Consider the following 9,920-nt stretch of genomic DNA (forward strand, 5'->3'; position numbering starts at 1 on the left):
GCGTGCCCCGCGCGGGCCCGCCCGGGACCGGCTACGCTGCGCGGGAGCGTCCCCTCAGCGGCACCGTGTCCTGTCAGCCCCTCCGCGGCACCATGTCCCCTCAGCGGCACCGTGTCCCTTTACCGGCGCCGTGTCCCCTCAGCGGGACCGTATCCTGTCAGCCCCTCAGCGGCACCGTATCCCCTCAGCGGGACCGTGTCCTTTTACCGGCACCGTGTCCCCTCAGCGGCACCGTGTCCCTTTACCGGCGCCGTGTCCCCTCAGCGGGACCGTATCCTGTCAGCCCCTCAGCGGCACCGTGTCCCCTCAGCGGGACCGTGTCCTTTTACCGGCACCGTGTCCCCTCAGCGGCACCGTGTCCCTTTACCGGCACCGTGTCCCCTCAGCGGGACGTGTCCTTTTACCGGCACCGTGTCCCCTCAGCGGGACCGTATCCTGTCAGCCCCTCCGCGGCACCGTGTCCTCTCCGCGGCACCGTGTCCTGTCAGCCCCTCAGCGGGACCGTGTCCCCTCAGCGGGACCGTGTCCTGTCAGCCCCTCACCGGGACCGTGTCCCCTCAGCGGGACCGTGTCCCTTTACCGGCACCGCGCCCTGCCAGCCCCTCACCGGGACCGTGCCCCGTAGCGGGACTGCCCGCCCTCAGCGGGCCCGTGCCGTGCCGGCCGGCCCGTGCCCCTCAGCGGGCCCGTGCCCCTCAGCGGGCCCGTGCATGCTCCGCGGCCCTGGCCCCTGTCCCGCAGCGCCGGGGCTGAGCCGCGGCCCCGCAGTGCGATCGCAGACTCCGCATCTGCTGTAACAAGCGTCTCCTCATCCCGGCCCAGCAGAATCTCTGGCTGGGTGCCGCGGCTTCTTTTTGTTTTTTGTAAAATTCAATAAATCGGAACCAAGTTTCTGGATCACTTGCAGAAGGTTTATTGTTCTCAGTTGTTGTTAGCAACACAGTTAGGGTGTGACTTACAGGTCGTTTTGGAGCAATGACAATGAAAAAGGAAGTGGACGGTGGCTTCTGTCAGCTAGAAACAATGTGCCGTGCCCATGCTTGTCAGGTGAATGTAGGGTGCCAGGATTTGGCGAAGGCAGTAAAATCACTGAATCACAGAACCCCAGAGCAGTTTGGGTTCAAAAAGCCCTCTAAGACCCAGTAAATTCAATTATTAACCCAGCGCTGCCAAGGCCACCACTAAACATGTTCCCAGATCGGACATCTGCACAGCTTTTAAGTCCCTCCAGGGTTGGAGACTCCACCACTGCCATGGCAGCTTTGCCAGGGCTTGATTCTTTCCTTTTCCTGCCAGCTGTCTTGGGGAGCAGAACTTGCATCCTACCACCTGGAAAAGGCATGCAGTGGGACAGGGTTGCAAGTCACTGTCCCTGCAGTGCGCACTTTTGCAGTGGGTGTGATGCCTTATGGACAGGGTGTCCCTTCAATGCACCAAAGGCTGTTTGACTGGGGAGAGAGCTTTTTGTCCTCCAGACTGCAGTGACCAGTGCAGCTGGTAGTGTGTGGGAGATGGCAGTACCCTGCAGGGGCAGGGGCCCATCCTGCTCCCTCCTCAGAAGAAGGGGTCTGTCCCGTTCCAGCTGATGGTTGCACCTGCCCACTTAGTCCTGATTGCCATCTCCAGGGCTGGGTGCCTCCTCCCTCGGCTGCAGGGACCTTCTCTCTGAGCCTCTTCCCAGTGATGCGAATGAGTGTCTGAAGAGGAAGTGAAAAATAAATGTCTAAAAAAATCTTAAAAACCCAACCCCACTCAAAAAGGCTTCAGTGACAGCTAAAAGCAGCAGCCTCTGCAGCTGTATTGGTGTAGATGTGCTGCCGTCCTGCCCCAGGGAGCAGAGGGAGGGTGAGCAGGGCCTCCCGGGCTGGGGACTGCCCCTGCACCGTGGGGCCCCCGGGAAATTCCGGTGCTCTGAGTGCAGCTCTGGGCTCCTTGCACCGTGTGTTTGCATATTGCTTTTCTGGGCAGATGCTCAGATAGTATCTGTGGCCACACCAGGTATCATGACAGTTATCTCAAATCACTCTTCTTCCTTGCAGATTTACCCTTTAGTTTCAAGGTTCTGACTTTGCTTTAAATGCTGCAGTGAAAGGAGAGCAAGGAAGGAGGCACCCAATGAGGAAGGTAAGTGATGCACAGTAGCACAAGAAACAAGAACATGGCATCCCAAGCACAAAGCCTGGTTCACAGCCCAAGCATTGCTGCAGGAGCAGTTCATCCCTCCTGAGGGGAAACTTGGTGGGGAACATGAGGGCCATGGTGGCAGCTGGTGCTGGGCAGCAAAACAGACTTCAGCCGCAGTCAGCCAGGCAGGTGCCCTGCTGCATGCCAGCCTCGCTGCGCTGGTGTGCAGGTTTTGTCTGGGACAGAATTCATTGCCTTCCCTGCATCTGGTATGGAGCTGTGATTTGGCTTTGTGCTGAACACAGGCGTGATTATACAGAGGTGATTTTGTTACTCCTGGGCAGTGCCCCCATAGCCAAGGCCTTTTTGCTCCCACCTACTGCCACGCTGGTGAGGAAGTTGGGAGTGCATGGCGGGCTGGGAGAAGACACAGCCAGGACAGAGGAGCCAAAATGACAAAGGGATATTCCAGAGCCTGTGACATCATGCTCAGTATATGAACTGGGGGCAAGGAAGAGAAAGGCCTTTTGAGTATGGTGTTTGTCTTCCCGAGTCACTGCTGTGTGTGATGGGGCCCTGCAACACCTGCCTGCCTATGGAGGAAGTGAATTCATTCTTTATTTTCCTTGGCTTGTGCGTGTGTGGCTTTTGCTTTTCTTATTACCCTGTCTCTATCTGGACCCACAAGTTCTTTAGCTTCTGCCCTTCCAATTCCCTCCCTGATGCTGTGGGTGGGGGAGTGAGTGAGCAGCCACATGGGGCTTGAGGGCTGGGTGGGGTAACACCCCGGCAGCTGGAGAGAATGTTATTATAAATTTTGAACTAGTCATGAAAGAGTCCAGCTTCCTGGTGTGTTTAAACTTGGTATTGAGTGTTTAGCGCAGGAACGAGTTGTCTGTGATGCCCATACCTCAGTCCCTGGTAAATCTGGGTCCGTACCTATCGTCAGGTGGGCATTTTGGGTCTGCTCCTGCTGCCCACTGTAGAAGTACAGGTGAAAAATTCTCTCGGCTTTCCAGTCGGAGAGCAGCCGGCTGTCGGTGCCGAAGAGCACACTGTGCCTGCCCGAGAGGCTGCACAGCCACACGGGCAGCCAGGGCGTCCGCAGCCCGGGGCTCACCTGGCCAGAGGGATGCTTGTCGGGAGCCTGGGCTGTGCCGGGGTCCCGCTGTGTGCCCCGTGCTCACCTGGGCTGTGCCGGGGTCCCGCTCTGTGCCCTCCGCTCACCTGGGCTGTGCCGGGGTCCCGCTGTGTGCCCTGCGCTCACCTGGGCTGTGCCAGGGTCCCGCTACGTGCCCTGTGCTCACCTGGGCTGTGCCGGGGTCCCGCTGTGTGCCCTCCGCTCACCTGGGCTGTGCCAGGGTCCCGCTGTGTGCCCTGTGTTCACCTGGGCTGTGCCGGGGTCCCGCTGTGTGCCCTCCGCTCACCTGGGCTGTGCCAGGGTCCCGCTGTGTGCCCTGTGTTCACCTGGGCTGTGCCAGGGTCCCGCTGTGTGCCCTCCGCTCACCTGGGCTGTGCCAGGGTCCCGCTGTGTGCCCTGTGTTCACCTGGGCTGTGCCAGGGTCCCGCTGTGTGCCCTGCGCTCACCTGGGCTGTGCCGGGGTCCCGCTGGCCGCGGGGCTGCCCTCCGCTCACCTGGGCTGTGCCGGGGTCCCGCTCTGTGCCCTCCGCTCACCTGCCGCTGCCGCCGCGCCCGCTCCCAGCGCAGGAAGCCCACGGGGCCCCGCGGGCACGGCTCCTCGCCTCCGCCGTCCCCAGCGCCGGGCTCCGGCTCCCGGCCGCCGCCGCCGAGCTGCCGCGGGCTCGCCCGTCCCGTCAGGAGCAGGCTGAGCACGGCCTGCGGGAAACAGCCCGCTCACACCGGGGCACGGGCAAACGCCCCTCGCTCCCAGCCCTGTCACGTCTGCCACAAGCAGGGCAATTCCAGGCTGCCAGTGGCATTTTAGAAATTATTACTATCATCATCATCATCGCCTGTTTTTTAAGTCCACAGTCATGATTAAAATTGCAAAATATTTTTAAATGAACTTAGGCTTCTTTTTTCTTTGGATTAATTACCAAATGATATTTTTTTCCTAAATCAGATGTGAGAATAATAAAACCAGAATGCTTGAGACATGTGGCTGATCCTACCTCCGTACAGGTGATGTTTCCAGAACTGATGTTCAACAGAGGAGATGCGTCACCCAAATCCTCTTGGACCCTGTGTGGCCAAGCAGAGATCATCAGGGCAGCCCTGGGCCTGTGCCAGAGGCAACACTGCACCTCCCTGCCTGGCCAGCAGAAATGGGAGGAAAGGAAAAGGCTTTTCAGGAGATGTAACTGAACTACAGGAACATGTTTAAAAAGCAAAATATACCTTTCAAGTGTCCTAGAGAAAAGTAAACTGTATAAAAATAGGATCACTCCATGGCTTCCTTCACCTTTGAACTGAAAAAAGAAATAAAGCATCACAGGGAAGGAATTATGGCCTGTAAATCATATTGAATTAAAACATTTCCTCTGCTTCAATACAGCCCTAGGTGAGTGTGTTGAGTAAAGATGAGTAAAGTGTTATTCCAGGAAGATTTTGTAACAAATTTTGTTTAATAGGTTCAGGTAAAAAACGAAAGAAGAAACTTCCAGTTACTGGCTAAACAGGTTTTGTACATTTTTTCCCATATTTTTGATGAGGCTGCAAGGAATCACATCTTTGAATGATGTACAAAATACTGCCCTGTTTACCCAGTTTTTGTGGGCTGAAAGAGCTGGAATAATGGGTAAAGTCACAGGGGGTTTACATGGGAGCAGAATCCCTTCCCATAGGAAAGGCTGGAAAGGAACAAACTGTACCTTAACTGTGTGAATGTCCTGATGATGTTAACACTTCTGGGTCCAAAATGTTCAATTTGAATGGGAAATAAGATGTAATTTAGCAAGAAAATAACTTGGACAAAGCAGTTATCCCCACTTACACAGTTTATGTGATCAGAGATGAACTCCTGAGCAGCAGCTTTCTCTGAGAACTCGAACAGCTGGATCTGTTGGGCATGGGCACCATGAGGGAGGTGCAAAGGAGACATGAATTGTACCAAAAAGCTGAGCTTTTGAATCTTACTGTTCCATTAATCAAGTGAAAGAACAATGCAAAGGTTTGCTCTGCCCCTTGCCCAGCTGTGGGCTCTGGCACTGTGCAGGGAGTCAGGGCAGCAGCTTTGTGTTGACAGGACTCTCCTTTTTGCAGGAGAAGGAAGATGGGCTTTGGTGAAGGGGAGGTGGATGTATCACGGGTTGCAGCAAGACCTGGGTCTGGGGTGATCCCTGTTTGTAAGGCAACATGAGTGGGGGAGCAGGTGCAGGAGGTTCTGTGTTTTGGGCCAAAGGTATCTCTAAGGAAAATCCCGTTGGCAGAAGATGGTTCCATACTCACTCTCTCTGTGAAGCTGTTGGCTCTGTAGCCTTCACATGGCATCGTGGTGACAGGGGCAGTGACGAGGCACACGACAGCTCTGCCGCCTCCTCCTGCTGCCCACAGGGTCTCTGCCAGGGCCGTGGCCAGCGCCTGCCCCTGCTCCCTGCGCCCCAGCCGGCGCAGCCTGTGCCAGGGGGAAACCAGGGGCCGTGACTGTGACACCACAGAGGAGGGGGCACATACCACCGTCCCGAAATCAGAGGATTTGGTGGGAAGAAGCCTTGCCAGGGGTCAGCCAAGGCTTCTGTCCCAGTGCATATCCCCACCTGAACCTGGATCTGGTTTGCCTGAACCCAGAGGCTGGCACTGACCAAGCAATGCATGGAAATAATTTTCATGTGTCCCATGAGGCCCAGCAACTTACCTTTCCAGGTGAGTACATTCTGTCTCTCTTGTGAAGAGCAGGTATGAGATGATGTGTGCTTGTACAGCTGCCAGAATGGCTCTTGTTCCTCCCTAGGAACAGAAAAACAGCCCCTGCCATCTGAGGAGTCTCAAGGAGCACTTGTCACACCCAGCAGTCCCTGGCCAGGGGGATGACAAGAAGCCCTTATGGAGAAGAAGCTGCAGGATAGCTAGCCCTGGCCATGTGCAGGGGCAGCAGGGATCCTGTGGGTGGGTGCCCTTCCTCCCCTGCCCCAGGGAATAGCCCCCAGCTCCAGGGACCCTCTGCGCTGGGAAGCTCCAAGGTTTGTTTTTTGTCCCCTCTGGCCTTGCAGCAAAGGGACAGAGTGCTGGGGCAGCCCAGGGCTGATGTGAGGCTGCACACAGGAGTGCCTGTGCCCGCTCCCCACCGTGCTGACACCCACCAGGGCTGCGCTCCCTCCGTGAGCACCGAGCTCTGGAATGCAGGGAGTGGCACCCGTGGCTGTAGCCAGCGTTCCAGCCCCCGGACAAGGTGGGGGGATTTACAATTTGAGTGTGTATCTTGGCCTTCTGCTTTCTTGGGTGCAGCATTGTGATGGTAAATAAGGAAGAAGAAAACATCCATCTCAGAAAATGATAAATTATAGTCTAGGTGACTTCACTTGTTGGATTTCTAGGTGGAGCAGGAATAATCAGGTAAGTCTAATTCTCAGAAAAGATATGAGATTTTTGCAACCTGCTGCATCTTTCTTGAGCAGGTGTGTGGGGTACAGGTGTCAGGGTGCAGGTGTGCAGAGTACAGATGTGCAGAATGCAGGTGTGTGGGGTACAGGTGTGCGGAGTACAGGTGTGTGGGGTACAGGTGTGCGGGGTACAGGTGTGCAGGGTACAGGTGGGCAGGGTACAAGTGTGTGGGGTACAGGTGTGCAGGGTACAGGTGTGCAGGGTACGGGTGGGCAGGGTACAGGTGTGTGGAGTACAGGTGTGTAAGGTACAGATGTGCAGGGTACGGGTGGGCAGGGTACAGGTGTGTGGAGTACAGGTGTGTAAGGTACAGGTGTGCAGGGTACGGGTGGGCAGGGTACAGGTGTGTGGGGTACAGGTGTGTAAGGTACAGGTGTGTAAGGTACAGGTGTGCGGGGTACAGGTGTGTGTGCTGCTGAGGCCCCTGCCCCGATGCCAGCTCCCATGCGTGTCTGTGGCAGCAGCAGCTGGTCCAGGTGCCGTGTGACAGTTTCACCTTTCCTGCCTGCAGCGCGTAGGCCAGGTGGGAGTGCGGCGGGTGGAAGCTGAAGTGCGCTGCTGCCCACTCGCAGCTGAACAGGGGGGCCGTGCTCCTGAAGAGCAGCTGCTGCAGCCTCTGTGGAAGAGGAGGCAGAGGGGCCAGGGTCAGAGCTCTCATCCTGGCATGGGGGTCTGTCCCATCAGGGCTCTCCAGGTGCAGGTGCCGCGCATGCCCTCAGCCAGAGCAGCGGCACAGCACCTGCCCAGAGCCAGGCCTCACCGCTTCAGAGCAAAGTGATGTTTGAGCTCAGTGCAGGGACTTCACACAGCACTCAGCCACGCTGGTGAAGCTTGGTTGTAGTGTGTAATAACTTACATTTGGGTACAGTGCACATTTTAGGGAAGATTGCACCGGGGCCCTTCCTGCCGTTGCCTGCTGATCTGCCAAGCTGCTGGACAACAGCACCTGGCAGCAGTGCTTTTGGGGCCAGGCACTCAGCAGGAGCTGAAATCCCTCCCTGATGGTGTTAAAGGCCCTTTCCAAGCCAAACAATTCTAAGATTCCATGATCCTGCCTTCTGTCCTGAGGCTGTTTGTCAGGGAAGCCCCGAAGTGCAGGGAAATGTTGCCTGTTGTCATTTGACTGGTTCTCTCCTGAGAGGTATTGTGTATCAGCTTTAAGGTTGTATCCCAGCCATGTTTGTTAAGAGACTCCTAAATAATCCATCCCCATTCCACACCCTGTTCAGCTGACAGCAGGCTGAACACCGCAGTCAGAGCACAGGGAAAGGCTCCCCAGTCTCTTTTCCTTCAGGAGATTCAATTACAGCTCATACTTAATTCAGCAGGCAGCTCACCATGGCCGTGTCCAGGGAGATGGGGCGGCCGCCCATGCCCTGGGGGAGCAGGAGGGGCCGGGGGACGGTGCAGGGGGGCTCTGACCCCGGGGACTCCCCGGCTCCGGGCGGTCCATGGCCAGGGCTGCTCCGTCCGTGCTGCGGGGAGAGGAGCAGGCAGGGCATCCATCACCCGGGGCTGCTGCTGCACCCCAGGGCATCACCCGGGGCTGCTCCCCCACCCAGCGTGACCCAGGGCATCACCCGGGGCTGCTCCCCCACCCGGCGTGCCCCCCGTGCTCCCAGGGCGGGCGCAGCGCTGGGGCTGGCAGCGGGCTGGGGGAACGGGCTGCCCCGGAACCGGGGTGCCCTTGACTTCCAGCTGTTTTCAGACATTCCCAACACATTCCTCCGAGCTGATGGCTGCAGCAGGTAATAGTGCTGTGTTTGTCTGAATTACAGGGAATAACTTCAGTGTCTCCCAACCTAAGGGCACAGCAGGCTGTCCAAATACTTACATTTTAGAGATCTTAGTTTGTTCTCTAAAACTCACCGTGAAAACCATTAGTTTTTGATGGAAAGATTAATCAAGCGTAGGACTGGTCTGCCCCTTTGACTTCAAAATATCTGAAGTCTGTTTCTCAAAGAAGCAGCATGAGAAATGAATCTCCATAGATACCTGGGCTGCAGGTATGGACGTGTGCCATCTAAGGACAGCCCAAAACTCACCAGACAAACAGAAAATATTACCTTTGGAAAAGGAGTTACCTGATGAGTCGTGCTGTTGATTTTCAAGCTGAAAGCATAAATGAAGTACAAATGAAAATACCCAACAGAGGTATTACTAGCATGTGGAGAAACTGGAGTCCAGCCAGAAGAGAACCCCAGAACAAAGGAAGAATAAGACCTGTAGCATTTATATTACTGGGTACACAAGGACCTTTTGTCATTGTCACATAAGCTTTGTAATAAAACATAACTTGAAAAATTGTGTTAAATAACCACCTGGAATTAAAACTGCGTTAAAGAAGCGGAATAAAAACCTTACCCACGGAAACTGAAGATTTCTCTCCACTTGCTGAGGTCAGAGATCCTGCTGGCGATCTCCTGCAGCGCCGTGGGCGCAGCGCTCCCGGCGCCCCGGTCACCCATGGCCCCGGAGCGGAGCCGCGCTGCCGCTCGCTGCTGCAGGCACCGACCCGTCCCGCCCGCCGAGCGTCAGAGAGCCCGGCAGCATCAATGTTTAATGCCGCAGGAGCGGCTGCTGGGGACTGCGGGCCGGAGCGGGGCATTTCCCAGCGTGAGCAGGAACGGGGCTGTTTCCCAAAGTGAGGCAGGAGCGGGGCATTGTCCAGCGTGAGCAGGAACGGGGCTGTTTCCCAAAGTGGGGCAGGAGCCGGGGCATTTCCCAGCGTGAGCAGGAACGGGGCTGTTTCCCAAAGTGGGGCAGGAGCGGGGGCATTTCCCAGCATGGGGCAGGAGCAGGGTCATTTTGATGGATGCAAGGAGGTCCAGGGTCCATGCTGGGCCTCCCCCAGCGTCCTTCCTGGGGTTCCCTCAGGGTGCAGGGTGGGATGTGGGGGTGGTCAGGCCGGGCTTTGGGCACAGGGACCCCTGTGAGGACTCCCAGACCCCAGGTTGGGGCTGCTCATGTCTGCACAGTAAAGGAGTGGTTTTGGGTTTGCTGTGTAGTAAACAATACCATGAGATACAACACAAGTTATGCTTTAAGAACATAGATTAACATTAGGAAGAATATGCATATAGTTTATGAAGAAAATGTTGAAAAAAGCTGGGAGTTGTGCTGCCTTGCAGAAGCCCTTCCACACTGATAAAATCCAGGGAGATGAGGAGGCAGAGCTACCTTGGGAAAGATGCAGCTGACAAACTTTTGCAACAACCCGGCAGTGTTTTGCCTT

General features: G+C 56.2%; 1 protein-coding gene across 1 annotated transcript; it reads right to left on the reverse strand.

Moving 5' to 3' along the window:
* Positions 1-1,554: 1,554 nt before the first annotated feature.
* MINDY4B (MINDY family member 4B) lies at positions 1,555-9,153 on the reverse strand. Its single transcript, XM_030954623.1, has 12 exons — positions 9,050-9,153; positions 8,770-8,797; positions 8,023-8,160; positions 7,182-7,301; positions 5,940-6,031; positions 5,534-5,699; positions 5,079-5,144; positions 4,484-4,554; positions 4,258-4,327; positions 3,800-3,961; positions 3,064-3,244; positions 1,555-1,697 (listed from the first exon to the last, which is right to left on the reverse strand). Exons 1-12 carry the CDS (start codon positions 9,151-9,153, stop codon positions 1,555-1,557), a joined length of 1,341 nt encoding a protein of 446 aa, XP_030810483.1.
* Between the last annotated feature and the right edge of the window lie 767 nt (positions 9,154-9,920).

This window comes from Camarhynchus parvulus, chromosome 9, assembly GCF_901933205.1.
Source record: "Camarhynchus parvulus chromosome 9, STF_HiC, whole genome shotgun sequence".
NCBI classification, from domain to species: Eukaryota; Metazoa; Chordata; class Aves; order Passeriformes; family Thraupidae; genus Camarhynchus; species Camarhynchus parvulus.

Excerpts from the sequence above, each read along its gene's own strand:
- MINDY4B (XM_030954623.1), bottom strand. The coding sequence starts at position 9,153 with ATGGGTGACCGGGGCGCCGGGAGCGCTGCGCCCACGGCGCTGCAGGAG. Across the intron at positions 8,798-9,049 it reads GAAATCTTCAGTTTCCGTGG|CTTGAAAATCAACAGCACGA; the intron begins GTAAGGTTTTTA and ends TTATGCTTTCAG. Across the intron at positions 7,302-8,022 it reads TCTCCCTGGACACGGCCATG|AGGCTGCAGCAGCTGCTCTT; the intron begins GTGAGCTGCCTG and ends CCTCTTCCACAG.